At 51.8% G+C, this 19969-nt stretch overlaps 1 protein-coding gene across 1 annotated transcript; it reads left to right on the top strand.

Annotated features, from left to right (window-relative positions):
• The first annotated feature begins 316 nt into the window (after positions 1-316).
• On the top strand, positions 317-19152 carry Rgl3 (ral guanine nucleotide dissociation stimulator like 3). The gene is made up of 19 exons (XM_051156061.1): positions 317-424; positions 845-955; positions 1549-1775; positions 1928-1981; positions 2118-2332; positions 6902-7041; positions 7128-7343; positions 7903-8006; positions 8094-8178; positions 11289-11345; positions 11452-11538; positions 11794-11826; positions 11933-12054; positions 12836-12931; positions 13023-13088; positions 13156-13273; positions 14367-14519; positions 14746-14860; positions 18885-19152. Exons 1-19 carry the CDS (start codon positions 392-394, stop codon positions 19001-19003), a joined length of 2151 nt encoding a protein of 716 aa, XP_051012018.1. The 5' UTR covers positions 317-391; the 3' UTR covers positions 19004-19152.
• The last annotated feature ends 817 nt before the right edge of the window (positions 19153-19969 follow it).

The raw sequence follows: 19969 nt of genomic DNA, 5'->3' as shown, positions 1-19969 counted from the left end.
ATTCAGTGTCCTTCTCCTCCTTCAGGCATAGGAGACACCCCCTACACCTGGGGCTGATCAACCCCAACTGAACAAAGAACTTCCCGCCCCGGGACACAGACTCTGTCTCCCGTCCATTGCTCTGCTCCCCCCGCCCCCCATATCTGGGGTCTGGGAAGACTGGAAGACTCATGTCTGGGTGACAGATTGACACACACCTCTGGGGAGGAACGGGCTTCTATAGGTTGGCCTGGGTTCGGGGTGTCCAGTTGGGGACCTCTGGAGTCGTGGGACCGCCTTGCCCAGCCCCGCCCCTCGGCTGGCCGCTCGTCCGCCCCGCCCCACTGCCCGTGGCTCGCCGGCCCTTCCGCTTCACTCCACGGCGCCAGGGAGCAGGACGGGCACCGGGGCCATGGAGAGGACAGCGGGCAAAGAGCTCGCCCTGGTAAGAGAAAGTTGGGGATCCTCGGATCTTTAGTCCCTAGTGTACCCCCAGATTCAGAAATTCCAGGTATCCAAGCCCTCGTTTTCTAACCTTTCTGCAAAATGGATGTGTCCGGGAGTCCCCATTTGGGGATTCAGAGTTCCTGACCCCTTGAAGTGGCTGGTTTGGGGGATGGGGACAGGGGTCTAAGCGCATCTCCGGAAGAGACAACCGAAAGATTCTGGGTGACTTTGAACTCCGGGATGTCCCTAAATGATACTCCATCCACTCAAGACCTGGGAGGAGGGTGCCCGTGGAGCAGAGGGACCCACCTGGAATCCCAGCCCGAGCCTCTCATATTCAGTTCGGGAAAGTGGGCCAAACATAATGGCAAGGGTATCTGAGGCCGTGGCACTTCTCTGAGCCGGCCTCCACGTCCAGGCGCCGCTGCAGGACTGGGGCGAGGAAACCGAGGACGGTGCGGTGTACAGCGTCTCCCTGCGGCGGCAGCGCAGTCAGCGCTCGACCCCAGAGGGGCCTGGAGCCCGCCAGGTGAGGATGGGGCTGAGGTGAGCCGGGGAGGGCGGGCTCAGCTCAGGGACCCGGGAAAGCTGGAGAGCTGAGAGTGAACGTCCCTAGAACAATCCGGCCAGAAGGAAGGGCGGAGCTTTCAGGCGACCAGGTAAGTAGAAAGGGCCTGGGGGCGGCCAGGTGACTGGGTATAAATCCAGGAAATAGGGTAGTGCCAGGTGATAGCGCTTCCCCAAAAGGTGGAACTGACCGGCAGGGTGCAGGAAAGCTGAAGGGGGGGTGGGCAGCCAGGTGGTGGTGGGTGGGACCTAGACTTGGCCAATGAAGCGAGACTGCACGGCTGGCTGAAGCCTAGGGTGGCCCGGTGAGGAGGAAACAGAGGGAATTGCTTAGAGGAATTGGGGGTCCTCCAGGGTTGATGTTAGCCTCTGATGATTGGATGTATATAGACATCTCATTCTCAGAAATGGCCACCTTCAAAAGCCAAAAAAAAAAAAAAAAAAAAAAAAAAAAAAAAAAAAAAAAAAAAAAAGTGCCAGAGACGGATGTGATTGGAAACTAGGTGCTTGGAGCGCCCCTCAAGTTATTTCAGCCATGGTCCCACTTCCCCGCAGGTCCCCACCCCGGCTGCTGACACCTTCCTTCAGTACCGCACCAGCAAGGTGCGGGCACTGAGGGCGGCCCGACTGGAGCGGCTGGTGCATGAGTTGGTGTCCGGAGACCGCGAGCAGGATCCTGGCTTCGTGCCCGCCTTCCTGGCCACCCACCGGGCCTTTGTGCCTACAGCCCGCGTTCTGAGCTTTTTGCTGCCACCGCCGCCACCACCACCACCACCTCCTGGGTCAGTTATTTTCAAGAGACCCGCATGTTCCTATCCCCAGAACCTTATCTGTCCAGCCCTCTCCAAGTGTCTCCTCAGATTTGGAACCCCTGAGCACAGGTCCTAAAAAACCGTGTAGCTCCTTTCCCATCTGACAGAGGCTTTCTTCCCAGGGTAGACAGCCAGAGGACAGAGGGACAAGATCTGAACTTCAGCAAGAACCTGAGGTTGGTTTCCACCCCCACCCCGACCCAAGGGAGCATGGGGGAGGGGACCTCAAGGTCAGGTTTGCCCGCAGCAAGCTTAGGAAGGTCTAGATCCTTGGACTTAGTTTCGAGTCACGTACTGCCACTTTCTGTCCAGGGCTGTGGTTTCCATACTTGGTTCTTGGCTACGAGATCACCCTCAGGACTTCCGGGATCCCCCTGCCCATCAGAACCTGGGCAATGTCCGACTCTTTCTGGGCTGGGCAGCCCCGGGAGGGGCGGAAGCCAGGGAAGCAGAGAAGCTTCTAGAAGATTTCTTGGAGGAGGCTAAGGGAGAGCAGCCGGAGGAGGAGCACCGTTTGGCTTGGGCAGGTAAGGGACATTCAATACTGGTAAGTCTCCAAGTCACAGACCCTGAACACATTTTATTTATTTATTTTAGTGCCTGGGAAGGAACTCAGACCTTTGTGCATGCTAGGCAAGTGCCATTCCACTGAGCCACACCCCCAGCCCTTGGACAAAACCCTTCCTTTACCTGTGTGTGGTGTGTGTACTTGCACATGTGTGCACAGAAGACAATGCTAGGTTGCTTCCTCTCCTACTGTCTCTTGTTTTTGGAGACAAGTTCTCTTCCTGAACCTGGAGCTCACCCATTCACCTGGACTCGCTGGCCATTGAGCCCCAAGGGTCTTCCTGGTCTGTCCCTCCAGTTGTCTGACTTACAGATGTGCACTACCGTGCCTGGCTGTTCGTGGGTGCTGGGGATCTGAACCCAGGTCCTCACACTTGCACAGGCAAACATTTTACCCACAGAGCCATTCCTCTAGCCCCGCGGGCAAGGCTTTTTTAAAAAAACAAATGAACATTCTTTCTGCATCTCAACACAAGTCTTTAGCAAAAGTATTAGCAGTTGTCTGGTGTGCTCTTGCACTCAGAGTGCTGGCCCAGCTGAGAATGGTACCCTGGGTTCAAGTGCTGGGCTTGCCACCTTCTGATTGTGTGGCCTTGGTTAGGTCTTTTCATCGCTCGGAGACCAGTTTTCTGTGTGTAAAATGGGAGTATAACAGTGTCTGCCTCATGCAGTTTTGCATTTAACAAGCGTTGACCCTCTAGCTCTGGCCTCACAGTGGTGGACTAGGAGTCCCACCCTCCTACGAAGGACTTTTAACAAACGGAAACTCCATTAGCATTAAGGGCTGGCCAAGTGTCTTGGTATTTGGTTTAATTTGTATTTGTTATTGTGTGTGTGTGGATTCCTGCATGCCATAGAGTGCAGGCTTTCTCTGGAGTCTGGTCTCTCCTTCTACCTTTATATGGGTTCTGAGGGGGTGGGGTGGGGGAGGGTTGTTTGGTTGGCTTGGTTTGTGTTTGTTGTTGTTGTTTGCTTGGTTGGTTTTGGTTTGGTTTTTTGAGACCTGTCTGTTTCGAGCCCTGGCTGTCCTGGACTACCTTTGTAGACCAGGCTGGCCTCGAAATCACAGCAATGTGCCTTCCTCTGCCTCCCAAGTGCTGGGATTAAAGCTATGTGCCACCACACCTGGCTCTAAATCTTACTTTTTATATATCTATCAGGTGCAGTGGAATGTATGCCAAAATGCCATATTATGGGTACTTGTGCTTATTATGGGTACTAAGTTACTGTGGGCAACCTGTTCTACAGTGAGCTCCAGACTGCCTTCCCATATGCTACATGATACAGAAATGCTGTCTCCAAAACATACAAAGTTGAGGATAGAGAAAAGTATTTACAAACCTCTCTCTTGCCTTGCTGAAATGTCACTTCTGGGGCTGTTGAGAGGATTCAACAGGTCAAGGGGTTTGCTGACAAGCCTGAGATTCTGGTTTGATCTCTGAGACCCACATGATGGAAGGAGAGAACAGACTCCTGAAAATTGCATACACGCAATAAATGGAGTGTATACATGTTTAATGAATAAATACGTTTTATTCATGTGTTCATTCACTTATATACATTTTATTTATTGGGGGGGGGGGAGCATGCTATGGCCCACACATACCCATAAGCCATCTCAGTAAGCCTAAATGGGATTTTAGGTTTTAGCTTTTGGTTCTGTTTTGAGCCAGTGTCTCACGTGTAGCCCTGGCTAGTCTGGAACTTGCTAGGTAGCCTACGCTGGTCTTGAACTCTGCCTGTCTGTTTCCTGAGTGCTGAAAGAAAGACATGTCACCTCTCCTCTGAGCACCTCACACCCTGTGTCTTATTTTTCGGCACATCAGTTGTGATTGATTAGCAAAGGATCTCATTGGCTTTGTCCCCAGGAGCAGAACAATTTGGATCAGCTAACTGAATAACTGCTTCTACACAGCCATCATTCCCCATCTGTGTTTGATCTCATCCCTATTTGATTCTGGGTCCTAAACCCTCATCCTTTAATCCGTTAAGCCGTGAATTGACACGCTCTGCCCTTCGAGCAGCAGCAGCTACTTACCTATGCCTACTGACAAAGCTTTTTCTCTCCTCAACTGATTACCAAGAAGTTTCCTTTTCCTGCTTTCATGTTTTAAATCTTCTATTACATTTATTTTGTTTATTATGGAGTCAGTTCCCTTTCTCCACCATGTGGGTCATGGGGACTGGACTCAAGTTGTCAGGCAACTGGTGAATGTTTTTTTGTTTTGGTTTTGGTTTTTCAAGACAGGGTTTCTCTGTGTAGCCTTGGCTGCCCTGGACTCGCTTTGTAGACCAGGCTGGCCTCAAACTCACATCAATCCACCTGCCTCTGCCTCCCAAGTGCTGGGATTAAAGGCATGCACCACCATGCCCGGCGCTCTCTCTCTCTTCTTTTTCTTTTCTTTTCTTTTCTTTTTTGTGAAGCTAGGGATTGAACCTAGGGCCTCACATCTGTGTTCTGCCATTGAGCCACATATCCAGACAGACAAGGATCTGGGGTTTTAGGTTGGTTCTGTGGAGTTTCTTTTGTTTTGTTGAAACAGGGCATAGCAGCCAGATGTGGTGGCACATACATTTAATCCCAGCACTCGGGAGGCAGAGGCAAGTGAGTTCGAGGCCAGCCTGGTCTACAGAGTGAGTCCAGGACAGCCATGACTACACAAAGAAACCCTGTCTTGAAAAACTAAAAAGGAAAGAAAAAAAGAAAGGAAGGAAGGAAGGAAGGGAAAGAAACAGTATAGCTGTCCATGCCTGAACCCACAATGGCGTCTCAGATGACCTCAGATTCCCAATTCTTGCTCCCTGGGGTAACAGGGGTTCACCACAACACTAAGCTAGAATTAGAAGCTACATTTTATTTTATTATTTATTTATTTACTTATTTTGGTTTTTCAACAGGGTTTCTCTGTGTAGCCTTGGCTGTCCTGGACTCACTTTGTAGACCAGGCTGGTCTCAAACTCACATCGATCCACCTACCTCTGCCTCCCGAGTGCTGAGATTAAAGGCATGTGCCACCACGCCTGGCACATTTTAATTTATTATTTAAGATTTATTTTTAATTATATAGGGTGGGTACATGAGCTCAGGGGCCTTCAGAGCCCGGGGATTGGATCCTTGGCTGGAGTTACTAGCAGCTGTGATCTGTCTGACTTAGGTGCTTAGAACTGAACTCTGGGCTCTGGACTAACTATGTGTGCTTAACCTCTGAGCCGCCTCTCCATCCCTATGATTTGTTTTGTTTTATTTTATTTTAACATTTATTCATTTATTTTCATTTCTGAGGCATCTTCATGTCACAGTGTGTATATGTGTATGTGTAGGTCAGAAGACAACTTTTGCTTTTTTCCCTTCCCTTTCTGTTATACTGATGAGATTCTGGTCTTCAGCTTTGGCAGCAATGTCCCTGAGCCACCACCACTCCACCTTAAGACAGGGTCTCACTATGTAGCTGAGGCTGGCTTCAAACTCACGGCAATCCTTCAACCAAATGCCCTCCCCACCAAAGCCTCATCAACCCAAGACAAGGAAGGGAGTGTTATATAATAAAAAAAACCTAAGAACCCAGCCAGGTGTGGTGCTTTATTCTTATAATCCCAGTTTAGGATGGACAGCCTAGAGTTCAAGGCCAACCTAGGTGGTGTAGAAAGCCCCTTTTCAAAGCAAAACAAAACTAACAAAACCACTCAGTGTGGGCTGTTGAGATGGCTCCCACACTTAAAAACACTTGCTGACAAGCCTCCTCACTTGAGTTAGATTCTTGAAACCCACAGGGTAGAAGGGAAGGACCAACTCCCATTGCCCTTTGACCTCCATACACAAACCATAAACACACAGAGAATTAAATATATAAATAAATGTTTAAAAAACAAACAAACAAACAAACAAAAAACCCAATGTACTCACGGTGTTCCCAGATAAGGAAGTGAGACACAGAGGCACATGCCTACAGTCTCACAGGTGGGACTGGAGGGGTTAGGCACACAGGGCAAGCTACATAGCCACAGGACCCAGGACAAATTACCAAATTGCATATGTGTGTGTGTGTGTGTGTTTGTGTGTGTGTGTGTGTAGGGGTAGTGTTTCATTGTTTTGTTTTGAGACAGTGTCTCAGTATGTAGCCCTAGCTGGCTTAGAACTCACAAGAACTTCACTTGGTTTCTGCCTCCCAAGTGCTGGGATCAAGGCCTCAACATCCCTGGTCAGATTTGAGGATTTTTTTTTTCTTCCTTCCTTCCTTTCTCCCTCCCTCCCTCCTTCCTTCCATATCTGCTGTTTCTCCATTTACTTTTATTTTGTGTGTACATGTATGGATGTATACATGTATGTCAGGGCATCACGTGTGCATGGTGCCCACCGGGGCCAGAAGAGGCCACTGGATGCCCTGAGACTGGAGGTATAGAGTTGTTAGCTGCCAGGAAGGTGCTGGGAATCCAACCTTGGACCTTTGGAAGAGTAGCAAGTGCTCTCAACTGCAGAGCCATCCTCTCTGCTCAAATGTGAGTTTTAAAGAATTGTATCTGTTCCTCAGGTCCTCCAAGGGCTGCCCAGTCCCCCAGATCAGAGCTCACAGAGGACTGCTCCGAAGAGGAAGGTCCCAGTTCAGAAGGCCCCGAGCTCCTGGACTTCAGCGTGGATGAGGTGGCGGAGCAGCTGACCCTTATGGACGTGGTGGGGACCCCAGCCAGCGACAGGGCCGTAGGGAAGGGGGAGGCGACGAAGCCGAGCACCCACCTCACCCCCATTTCCCTTCCCAGGAGCTCTTCTTGCGCGTGCGGTCCTGCGAGTGCCTGGGTTCCATGTGGTCTCAGCGCGACCGGCCGGGAGCTGCGGGCATCTCACCCACGGTGCGTGCCACGGTGGCCCAGTTCAATGCGGTGACCGGCTGTGTGCTGGGCTCGGTGCTCGCGGCACCTGGCCTGGCGGCCTCACAAAGGGCACAGCGCATCGAAAAGTGGATCCGCATCGCCCAGGTGTGCGTTGGGGATGGGACTGGGAGAGTAACCCGGAATTGTGGGAGACGTGCTCCTAGTGGCTGAGGAGTGGAGAACGGGGAAGTGGGTGTGATGAAAGAATAGGATTACAGAGGGCAAGAGGGGGGAAGGACAGAGAAAGAGAGAGAGACAGAGAGACAGACAGACAGACACAGACACACACAAGGATCAAGAGTGTGTGATGTGGGCCTGGAGGACTTGGAGGAGATGGGGGAGATGGGGCGTGGAAGGGGTGGGGCTGGGGGAGGGGTGGGGCGGGACCGGCGCATCTCAGTTTACACGCTTAGTTACTTGACAGGCGAGACCTGGAGTCTGACCTGGCATCAGAAAACCCAACCTCAAGCTGGTGTAGCGGCACATGCCTGTAATCCCAGCCCTGGGGAGGTACAGGAGGGAGAGTTTGAGATCAGCCCTGGATGTAACTGGACCTTGTCTTGTTAACAAAACAAAACCAAAAAGTCACAATATCTAAAGAAGCTGTGCCTGGGAGACAGCCCTGGCATGTGGCCACTGACCAGAGCCTCCCCCTTACTCCCAGCGCTGCAGGGAACTGCGAAATTTCTCTTCATTGCGAGCAATCCTGTCCGCCCTGCAGTCTAACCCCATCTACAGGCTCAAGCGTAGCTGGGGAGCTGTGAGCCGGTGAGTCAGGTGCCCTGTGTAGCACACCAGATCCTGGCTCCGGCTGTCCACTCCGCTGACCCCATCATGTCTCTCTCATCCCCACAGGGAACCACTGTCCACTTTCAGGAAGCTGTCGCAGATTTTTTCTGATGAGAGTAACCATCTCAGCAGCCGAGTGATTCTTTCCCAGGTATTGGGTACCCCAAACTCAAGAGAGTCAGGTGTGGTGGCTCAGGCTTGTAACCCTAACACTTGGAAGGCTGAGGCAGGAGGATCACTGTGAGTTAGAGGTCAGCCTGGTCTACACAGCAAGTTACAGGCTAGCCAGGGCTACATTAACAAGACCAGCCTGAACTGTGTGAGCCTCTGCCTCAACATATCCAAAAGGTAAGGAGACAGGGAGGTTTCTCAGTTGGAAAAGTGAGCTCAGAAGCCAGCACCCACATAAAAGCTGCATGGGAGACCTGTAACCCCAGCACAGAGGGAGGAAGACAGGTGGGGGGGGGGGGGGGGGGTGGGGGGTTCACTGGATAGGAAAACTAGGCAAAAGCATCAAGGTCAAGCTCCAGATTAAGCAAGGGACCCTAGCTCAAGAAAAACAAAGTTGAAGCCAGGTAAGGTGGCTCAGGCCTGTAATCCCAGGCCTCAGGAGGCAGAGGCAGGTGGATCACTGTGAGTTCGAGCCTAGCCTAGTCTACAAATTGAGTCCAGGACAGCCAGGGCGACACAGAGAAACCCTGTCTCGAAAAACGAGAGAGAGAGAGAGAGAGAGAGAGAGAGAGAGAGAGAGAGAGAGAGAGAGAGAGATCAATATAGGAAAAGCTTTGTGTTTGTTATTTATTTACTTTATATTTGTGGCTGTTGCCTCCGTGTATGTGTGCACCAGGCACATGCATATCTACAGAGATCGAAAGAGAATATCAGATCCCCTAGAACTGGAGTTGAAACTTGGTGTTGACCTTTGGCCTAACACACACACACACACACACACACACACTCACACACACACACCACAAACATATTTACATGCACACACACGCAAAATCAAAAAAGAGGCTGGGAATGTGGCTTAGTCACATGCATGAAGCCCACATAAGTTAGGCATGGTGGTGGTGCTGCAGCCTCTAATCCCTGCACTTGGGAGGGAGAGGGTAGTGAGTTCAAGGCCATCCTGAACGACAAGAGACTCTGTCTTAAAACAAAACAAAGCAAAGCAGGGCAGGTTGCACAGGCTTTCATCTCAGCACTTGGGAGGCTGAGGCAAGTGAGTCTCTGAGAGTTCAAATCCAGCCTGGTCTACAGTGCAAGTTCCTGGCTGGCTAGGGCAAGGGGACTTGGAGCCAGTCTTGCCCAGGCGCCTTATTCTGGAAACGCCCTTCCCTGGGTGATGTTGTCCACAGCCGGCTCACTGCTTCCTTTCCCCTCTTGTTTTCCCTCTTATTCATAGTCAGCATCGGCCTTGTTTATTCATTCAGCAAAATGCAAGAAGCTCAGAGGAAAGGGTTGGTTACCTGGGGCTAGAATCATGGTGCGGTGGGGGGTGGGAGGGAGAACCATGTTCTGGGCATAACGGGACTTTCCAGCGTGGGCCAGTACGTCTGACTTACTGTCCCAGGAGTCTGGAGCGGATTAGAGTTCCGTGTAGGTGAACGTGAAGCCTGGTTTCTGGGCTTGGAACAGTCCACACCGTCTTTGCCCACTCGCCTCCTGCAGATGGCTTCCCAATGCCTTCCCCTTCAGGAAGCCCACCCCCACCCCCACCCCCCCCCCCACCCCCTCATACCCCCATCCCCCAACCCCCATCGCCACCACAGTCCCCTTGCCTACCCAATGGCCCTGACTTCTGCCTCCTCTGCCGTGAATTATCTTGACTATCTTTCCTTCACTGATGGTCCGCCATTTTGTCTCATTTGGCCACCCCTGGTAGGTTAGCACAAGAAACAGCTCATGACAGGTCAGTAGGTATTCAATCCTGTGGAGCTGAGCTGGGGTCCAGTTGGCAGATGCTTACGTAACATGAAGCCCCTGTTCCCTCTCCAGCACTGTATACAGTGGGTGAGGTTGGAGCTAGGTGGTGGCTCAAACACTGTGGAGGCAGAGGCAGGCGTGTCTCTGAGTTTGAGGCCAGCCTGGTCTACAGAGTGTGCTATAGGACAGCCAGATGACACAGAGGAATACGTATCTTGGAAAAACAAAACGCAACAACAACAACAACAAAAAACATGGGTAAGGCTGTCCACATCTGTCATCCTAGCACTCAGGAGGTAGAGACAGGAAGATCAAGAGTTCAAAATCACTCTGTGCTACAAAGAGACTTTGAGGTCAACCTGGGCTACATGAGACCCTGTCTCAAAAATAAAACAAAGTAACAGCAGCAAACAAACAAAACAAAAGGATGAAAGGAAGGAAGGGAGGAAGGAAGTGGAGAGAGAAAGGAAAGAAAGAAAAGAAACTGTCTTGTTAATGGCTTGGCAAGGTAGGAGCGCTCTCATCTGTAAGCATAGAACTCAGGAACAGAGACAGGAGGATCATAAGTTTCCAACCAGCCTGGGCTACAGGGAGACCTTGTCTCAAAACACAAAAATCAGGGAACCAGACATGGTCAGAGGTCAAGAACGCTGGCAGTCTTTGAGAGGACCTCAGTTTGGCTCCAGTGTTCCACTCATGCAGCCCACAACCACCGTAGGTAGGCACCTGGGAATCCTGCGCCCTCTTCTGGCCTCCTGAGGTACTGCATGTAACCACCACCACCCCAAAACACACACATCGCCCCCCATCCCCCAAGGAAACCTTTTTGGTGGAAGTGTATCTCAAACGAGGAGGCTTTGAGGGACAAAAAGCAAACCTAACTATGTGCCTGGCATTGTTTCTGACCCACCAAGAACCAAACACATCCCTGATCCCATAGGGGACTCCAGTGCAGATGGGGACAGAGCAGACCTTGCTGTCTGAACTGTACATCTGAGCAGTGAACAGAAATGAGCTCGGGGTCTTTCTGGAGATTCTCAGTCAACCAGTTCTACGTAGACTAGGGGACAAATTTTTCTTCCCACCCACTCTGGGGGCCCACCCCCTGCTCTAGGTCTTCCCTGATTTCCGGCTTTCATTGACCCCAGATTGACCCCACAACCTGTTTGACATTAACAATTCATTTGTGGTGTTCTTTTGTTTTCAGACAGGGCCTCCACCCCGCAGCCTGTGATTTTTAATTAGGCAACATGGGTTGCGGGTCTCAAAGTGGCCTCTGTGGAAAGTGTCAAAGTGGGCATCAGCTTCAGTTAGTCTTTCCCTTCCTCTCAGGAGGAGGCTACAGAGGGACCCCAAGATGATGACAGCCCCCCAGGAAGTCTGTCTTCAGTAAGTGATGTGGCTCAGGATGGGGCTGGGGATGGCAAAGGCGTCTCTTTGGGGGTGGCATGGGATCAGCAATGCCCCTAACTAACTGAAGCATTGGGACTTTCAGAAACTGCCCCCAGGTCCTGTCCCCTACCTTGGCACCTTTCTCACAGACTTGGTTATGCTGGATACAGCCTTACCGGATACATTGAAGGTTTGACCCCTTACCCTTGACTCCTGACCCCTGTTCTGTTACCCCCAACACAGCAGTCCCTCAGATATCCACCTTTGATCTTGCTTTGTACTCTTACCTGACACTGTCCCCCCCATACACACACACACACACACACACACACACACACACACACACACACACACTCCAAGGTGGCTCATGCCATCCTAGCCCTTGAACTTGACTTTTGACCCTTGACCTTGGATGCTATGACTCAGGCCAGCTTTGCCCCCTCAGGGAAATCTCATCAACTTTGAAAAGAGGAGGAAGGTAAGTGAGTGAGTGCTGGGGCAGGGGTGGGATGGGGTGGAGTAGGGGATGCCCAAGGGTGGGAGGCAGGGTGGGGCAGGAGTTCAGTAGACACCCCCCTCCGCAGGAGTGGGAGATCCTGGCCCGAATCCAACAGCTACAGCAGCGCTGCCAGCACTACAGCCTGAGCCCCCGCCCGCCAATCCTGGCTGCCCTTCGAGCACAGCGCCAGCTCAGCGAGGAACAGAGGTGACCACTCAACCAAGTCCAGACCACACATCAACCCGCCACACTTTCCCTTCCAGAAACTTCCCAGACCCCATCCTGAGAACAGCTCCCCCCACCACCACCACCCATAAGCTTTATTTTCTCCTGCCTGACTGCCGCCGCCCACCTCTAGCCCAAGATGTGACCCCTTCCTACACTCTGATTTCAGCCCCTTAGTGTCCAGCCAGCCATTCAGCTTGACTGGCCCACCTGTTCCAATCCTGTCATCCGAATCTGTGGCTCACTAACTGCTCGTCTGATACACTAGCTTTAACGTTCCAACTCGATTAAGCCCCACTATTTCCTTCCACTCTACCCAGTCCATGGCCTTTAACGCTGATCCCCTGAATTACCTGGCCCTGAACTTTGACCCTTGGCCCAGTTCAACTCAGTGGTCTCACCTTGCAGTTTCCGCTTTGTTGATCATCTGCAGTGCTAGTGCCTCACACACTGGTCCGAGTTCTATCCCTAAGCCACGGCCCCGCCTCTCACTGGGAGAGACTCTAGGCAAGCAACCTGTGCCTGAGCCACACCCCTAGATAATCTCACCCTCTACGTGCTGTGCACTCCACTAACCAGTCAGTTCACCTCATCTGTAATGCACCCCGATCCCCCCGATATTCCCATTTCTATCCAGACCTTGACATAGCGCTCTAACCCCGCCTTCCCTCCTCACCCCAAACTTGATTCACAACTCACTCTTAAGTCTCACCTCACTCTGCTTCCTGCCCCAACACCCCTCACGCGCTGACCCTCTTTCCAGCTACCGTGTCTCCCGCGTCATCGAGCCACCAGCGGCCTCCTGCCCCAGCTCCCCACGCATCCGCCGTCGCATCAGCCTTACAAAGCGTCTCAGCGCGTGAGTGTCACGACGTGTGCAGGGAGCCATCTGGGTGGAGGCTCGGGGATCCACTCTCAGAGTTAAGTCATCTGCTTGTCCATCACTCTAGGAAGCTGTCCAGGGAGAAGAACTCCTCCCCTGGTGGGAGCCCCGGGGACCCATCCTCACCCACCTCTAGGTGAGCAGCCAGGGCAGAGGGGACGAGAGACAGCAGGACACAAGTCGGGCTAGTCATCCCACCGTGAATTTTGTGTCTTTGCCAGCGTATCTCCAGGGTCCCCCCCATCCAGTCCTCGAAATCGAGACCCTCCTCCTGGCAGTCCTCCAGCCTCCCCAGGGCCTCAGGGCCCCAGCACCAAGGTACCAAGATAATCTGTGATTGTGTGGAGGACCGGGGCACCAAGGGTTCAGTGGTGTGTGTCTGTGTGTGTGTGTGTGTGTGTGTGTGTGTGTGTGTGTGTGTGTGTGTATGACAGACTGGCTGTTCTCTGCTTCTTTGTCTGGGAGACTATATACCTCCATGGCCATATGAGCAACCCCCTATCATTCCGGCTTCTCCTTAGTCTGACTTGGATTTCCGTCTATCTGCAGGGCACACCCGGTGTGATCCTCCCTTCTCTTTTTCCTAATAAGCAATAATCCAGCCAAGTGTGGTAGCCCAGGTCTATGATCCCAGTTCTTGGGGGATGGAGGCAAGAGGCCCAGAGAGGCTCAGAGCCATCCTTGCCTATATAATGAGCTTGGGCTCCGTGACATCATATGCCACAACAATGATGACAAAAACAAACCAAAAATAAATAAATAAATAAATAAATAAATAAATAAATAAATAAAAGAACTGGGATTGAACCTAAGGCCTCACAAGGCTTTACCACTGAGCCATGCCCCGCACCCTCACTGTCTTGAGACAGGGTCTTACTAAGTTGCCTAGGCTACCCTTGACTTCCTCTCCAATAGCTAGGATAACAGTTCTGTGCCACCAGCTCCAATTGTCACTTCTTCAAAAACATGCAAGTCCCCTAAGCTTACCTGTCTAGGAAATGATCCAAGCATCCACAGGACTATGCATGAGGTCACTCCCTGATGGGACGCTGTGGGTTTTCCACTGTGGGCATGCGCACCATGTGCATCCACTCGTTTTTTTCGTGTGTGTGTGTGTGTGTGTGTGTGTGTGTGTGTGTGTGTTGTGTTGTGTGTTGTATGTGTGTGTATGTGGGGTGGGGAGGTCATGTGTTCATTTCTTTCTGTAATGGAACTGTAGCCTGTGTGGGTGGGATGACATATCCTTAGCCTTGTGTGTGTACCCTAACTGTGTGGTCCCTGGGCTCTAGTGTGTTAGGGCTCTTGGGTGAGTGTGTTCATCGGCTGAGTGAAGACAGTGGGGAGGAGCCTCACGGTGCTCATCACACAGATGAGCAAGACTGAGGCCTCCATCACCCCACACTGCCTACAGCTCCCTATGAACATGGATCCACCAGGGCCCTGGCCCATGACCTTGACCCTGAGCAGCTCTGGAATTCCCCTCCCTGGGCAGCAGACCTCAGAGGCCCGTGTCATCCGAGTCAGCATCGACAATAACCACGGGAACCTATATCGGAGCATCTTGGTGAGGGACTGGGAGGGGACAGCCTTGTCCTTGGATCTGGGACCCTGTCCCTTTGACATCCGTCCCCCTTTAAATTTTTTTAAAATTACATTTATGTAGTGTGTATGTGTAGATCAAGGGAGAACTTGCAGGTGTTAGCTCTTTCCTGCCGCCATGTCAGGGTCAGTGATCGGAGCCACTGTTACCTGCTAAGCCGCGTTACTGGTCCCTTCCTGCTCTTCTCCAGCTCACCTGTCAGGACAAGGCCCCCAGTGTGGTGCAGAGAGCCCTGGAGAAGCACAGCGTGTCCCAGCCCTGGGCCCGTGACTACCAGCTCTTCCAGGTCCTGCCTGGGGACCGAGGTAAGTGGGGATAGCTTGGGGCCAGTGGGGCTGGGACAAAACACCTGACAAAAAGCAGACAGATAGAGGAAGAGTTTACCTTAGCTCAGGGCTCCAGAGCTAGCATCCACAGCAGGGAGAGCCAGGAAACAGAGGCCAAGCTCTGCTGCTGCTGCTCGGATTACTTTCTCCTTGAAAAGACTTTTTATTGCCAGGTGTGGTGGCACACACCTTTAATCCCAGCACTCGAGAGGCAGAAGCAGGCAGATTGCTGTGAGTTCGAGGCCAGCCTGGTCTACAAAGCAAGTCCAGAACAGCCAGGGCTATACAGAGAGACCCTGTCTCAAAAAACCAAAAAAATAAAATAAAATAAATAGTTTTTTATTATGCTGGGCACAGTGTCGCACGACTGCAATCCCAGCACTCAGGGAGAGAGAAACCCTGTCTTGAAAAAAGCAAAAATCAAAAAACCAACCAAACAAACAAAAATTTTTTTTTTCAAGACAGGGTTTCTCTGTGTAGCCTTGGCTGTCCTGGACTCACTTTGTAGACCAGGCTGACCTCGAACTCACAGTAATCCGCCTGCCTCTGCCTCTCAAGTGCAGGGATCAAAGGCATGTGCCACCACGCATGGCAAAACTTTTTTTTTTAATTTACATTTTATTTATTTCATTTTTGAGTGAAGCCAGGTGGCGCATGCCTTTAATCCTAACACTCAGAGAGGCAGAGGCAAATGGGTCACCGAGTTTGAGGCCAGCCTGGTGTACATCTACAGAGTTCCAGGACAGTCAAGGGCCACACAGAGAAACCCTGTCTCAAAAAACAAACAAGCAGCAACAAAACACAAACTCATTTTTGAGTGGGGAACAAGCATATCATAATGCATTGGCAGAGGTCAGACAGCAGGGAGTTCCTTCCCTCCTTCTGCCTCATGGGCTCCAGAGATCAAGTTGAAGTCATCGGGCAGCAGGCACTTTCTGCAGCGGGCCACCTAATCGGTCAGTCCTTTCTGTGCTCTGAAGCATGCAGGGCCTCAGCCCATTGAGTGATGCCACCTTAGGCCGGCAGGTCCTCTGCCTCAGTCAACCTGAGCCAGGTAATTGGCCCAAGCTTGTCTTGGGGTCCTTCTAGTGTGTCTCCAGTTACAACCAACACCACCCCTCACAGAGCTCAGCCTGGCCTGGACCAGCAGGGCCACAAGTCAATTCAGGCAGAGTGCTGAGGCCCCATGGAGTGGGGACAGTGTCTGTACCTTCATTCTGCGGGGTCAAGATGTTGTCCTGGCTCAGGGTGGTCTATGGGAGCTGTGAGGCAGTGACGTCACCTTCGGTCAGATAGGAAAGGGAGAAGTGGGAGGCTTGTAGTATTTGTGGTTGTTCAGGCTCAGCCGGGACAGAACAGGAAACCGAGGGGGTTGGAAAAGGGAAGGGAGTCTGTTCAGCTCATCACGAGGGCCCTGGAGTGATCTGAGCGTGGGTCGGGACAGGGCCAAGTGATCCTGGGTTCAGGAGTACAAAGTTGCTTAGCCTTGGGCAGAAATGAGTGAGTTCGTGCTGTAAAGCATTATGTAGTGGGAGCTGGGCACTAGCACAGAATGGGTGAGGCTGGTAAGATGGCTCAGTGGGTGAGAAGATCCAGGTTTGGTTCCCAGCACCCACTTCAGGGAACTTGTGGCCACCTGGAACTCTGGTTCCAGGGGGACTGACCCTTCTGACCTCTGTGGACACTGCACGCATGCTCACGCGCGCGCGCACACACACACACACAGACACACACACACACAGGCACACACAATAAAAATTGGAGCTGGAGAGGTGGCTCAGTTGCTAAAAGTACTGGTTGCTCTTTCAAATGACCAGGTTTGATTCCCAGCATCCACATTGGCAGCTCATGAACCAATGTCTTCTTCTGGCCTCGGTGGGCACCAGGCATGCACATGGGGCATAGACATACGTGCACACAGGCAAAACACTCATATGTATACAATAAAAATAAATCATAATAATTTCAACAAAGAATGCACAAAGGTTCACCCGGTGGAGTGTCTGCCGTGCAAGCACAAGGTCCTGAGGTGGATTTCCCAGGCCGTGTGTAATAAAGCTGGGTATGGTGGTGTGCATCGGTAATCCCAGTGCTCGAGAGACAGACAGGAGACTCCCTGAGGCTCCTGCCAGCCAATCTATTGATGAATTCCAGGCCAGTAAAGGGCCGGGCCCTGATTTAAAAAAAAAAAAGAAAAAAAAAAACAATTAAAAAAAAAAAACCCAAACCTAAAAAGCAAAACCAGTCACAGGATCCTGAGGAACAACACCTACGATTGTTCTCTGAAGCCTCATGTCCCCAAACACGCATGAGCACCTGTAGGCACATACAGAAGAGCATGTGAGAGGTTGAACATGGAGGTGCGGGCCTGTTACCCCAGCATGTAGGAGGCCAAGGCCAGCCTGGGCTACAGAGTGAATTCTGAACAGTTTAGAGAGACCCAGTCTTCCCCACTCCCACCCCCCCCCCCCCCGCCCCCTGAGACAGGGTCTCTCTGTGTAGCCTTGGCTGTCCTGGACTCACTTTGTAGACCAGGCTGGCCTCCAACTCACTGCGATCCACCTGCCTCCGCCTCCCAAGCGCTGGGATTAAAGGTGTGCACCCCCACTGCCCGGCTGGAAGACCTAGTCTTAAAGAGAAAAATAGAGCTGGGGGCAGTTGAGAGTGGTAACATGGGCTGTGATCCTACCCGCTCAAGAGGCGGAGCAAGAGGATCCAAGTTCAAAGCCTACCTAGAACAGGAATGGTCAGCCCAGCCTTTGGGAGAGTTAGGCCATCCTGCACTTGAGAGCAAGTTCTAGGTCAGCCTGGACAACTTAGTTAAGACCCTGTTTCAAAAGAAAACAAAGGAGTCTGGAATGTGATGCAGCTGCTAGAGAGCTCAGCTGACGCATGGAATCCTGACTACATCATAGCACACAAGCCAGGTGTGCTGGTTACACCTGTCATCCCAGCGCTCGGGAGGCACGAGCACCAGGAGTTCAAGGCCATCCTCATCTACATAGAGAGTCGGCAGCAGCTTAAGCTACAGAAGACCCTGTCACAAAAACAGTAACAACAAAAGCCACAAGAACAAAGAGGAGCCAGGTGGTGGCGGCGCACACATTGAATCCCAGCACTCAGGGAGGCAAGGCAGGTGGATCGCTGTGAGTTGGAGGCCAGCCTGGTCTGCAAAGCAAGTCCAGAACAGCCAAGGCTACTCAGAGAAACCCTGTCTCAACATGCCTCCCCCCACCACCAAAATTAAATGTTAAAAAATGGGCTGGGGAATGTCACTCAGTGGTAGTCTTTACCTTACATATTCAAGGTCAGTACCTTGGAGACGGGGCTGGGAATGCAGCTCAGTGGTAGACTACTTGCCTAGTATGTGTAAAGCTAGGTTTGGTGTCCAGTGCCAAGGGTGTGTGTAATGTATATTATGCATATAAATATCCACACCTATGTACATATACACACTATATTAGTTACCTTTCAGTTGCTGTGATAAACACCATGACCAAGGCAACCTATAGAAAGAAGCTTGTATGAGCGTATGGTTATAGAAGGTTCTAGCCCATGACTGATGTTGAGCATTGACACTGATGTTGAGCGTTGACTGACATCTTGAGTGGCAAGCACAGAGCAGAGAGTCTGAACTTGAAATGGCACGTGTCTTTAAACTCTCAAAGCCCGTCCACAGGGATATACTTCTGCCAACAAAGCCACAGGCCCTCAGCAACCCCAAATAGCGCCACCACCTGGGGACCAAGTGTTTAGATGCCCAACACTATGAGGGGCATCTCAACTCTGCCCCCACCCCCACCCACATGCACAAACGGCTGTTGAGTGTGAAAGCCTGTGGCTGGTAGACTGCATCTGGGTTAAGGTCATGGCAGCCCGAGCTTCCTGGGAAATGGTTTGGGAGAGCCTGGGGTGGGGGAGAAGCCATTTGAATGATAGACCGTTACCAAAGGAGCCCCCAAGAATTTGCAGGTCACCCACTGTGGTCCCCATTTCCATGCAGAGCTCCTGATTCCGGACAGTGCCAATGTCTTCTATGCTATGAGCCCAGCTGCCCCTGGGGACTTCTTGCTGCGTCGGAAAGAGGGGAAACGGCACACGTCCTCTGCCTCCCCAACCTGAGGCAGTGCTCTTCTCGTTCTGGGGCACAGACACAAAGAAGAGCTTGAAACCTGGCTTCTACCACCATCAAAGAAGGGGGCCTATTTCCTGGAGAGCCTCCATCTCCCAATGAAGCCATTTTGCTCCATATCCTGGGGAACTCCCAACATTGGACCCCACCTCTCTGACTCCCTGGGTACTTGATCATTGTTCCAGAAAGCATGGATGTGTGAGAAGACCATAAATTAGGAAAAGTCAAGAGCCCTAAGAGCTGGGAGCTTAGCTCAGGTAGCAGAGCGCTTACCCAGCATGCCCTCCTCCCCCAAATAAAAAGCCTAAGGGGTTTTGGACTATAGGATGTAGTTCAGATGGCCATCAGGGACCCAGCACCGAGTATTCCCATGGTGGCACATGCCATAGTCCCGGAGCTTGCTTGGGAGGTGGAATCAGGTGGGTTAGGCCACATAATGAGTTCGAGGCAAACCTGGGCTATATGGTGAAACCCCATTCTAAAAGAAAACAAACAAAAACTCCTAAGAAGAAGTCAGAAAGATAAGCAGAGCTCGGGGTTTTCTCCCTCCCAAGTTTAGGAGGCACTATCCGGCTTTTCTGTCATGAGGGAAGACGTGGGAGCAGGAAAGGAGTTAGTCACCTCTCGCAAATCCCGGCAGTGAGAAACGGGGGAGGTGGGGATATGCCCGTCACTCCAGCACTGGGGAGGCAGAGGCAGGAGGGTCTTGAGTTCAAAGTCATTTCCAGCTGTGCTGTGAGTTCCAGACCAGGGCCGCATCATTCCCTGTCTGTGGGGGGGGGGGGGGGGGGGGTGGGGGATGATAAGAGACACCGCATAGACGATGTGAGCTCAGGCAGCCTTGATAGTAACAGCCGCCGCCACCACTGCATGCTGCCTCCTGAGCTTCGGTTTTGAAGGGGACTATGATGCAGCTTCTGCATCTGACCAACTTCTTTCCATTTCTTTTTTTTTTT

The sequence above is a fragment of the Acomys russatus genome, chromosome 14 (genome assembly GCF_903995435.1).
Source record: "Acomys russatus chromosome 14, mAcoRus1.1, whole genome shotgun sequence".
In the NCBI taxonomy this organism is placed as follows: domain Eukaryota; kingdom Metazoa; phylum Chordata; class Mammalia; order Rodentia; family Muridae; genus Acomys; species Acomys russatus.
The sequence above is the reverse complement of the archived record's forward strand: the minus strand, read 5'-3'. Positions and strand labels throughout refer to the sequence as shown.

Coding starts and splice junctions, on each gene's coding strand:
- Rgl3 (XM_051156061.1), top strand. CDS start 392: ATGGAGAGGACAGCGGGCAAAGAGCTCGCCCTG. Junction 11,827..11,932: donor ACTTTGAAAAGAGGAGGAAG/GTAAGTGAGTGA, acceptor CCCCCTCCGCAG/GAGTGGGAGATCCTGGCCCG. Junction 14,861..18,884: donor GGTCCTGCCTGGGGACCGAG/GTAAGTGGGGAT, acceptor ATTTCCATGCAG/AGCTCCTGATTCCGGACAGT.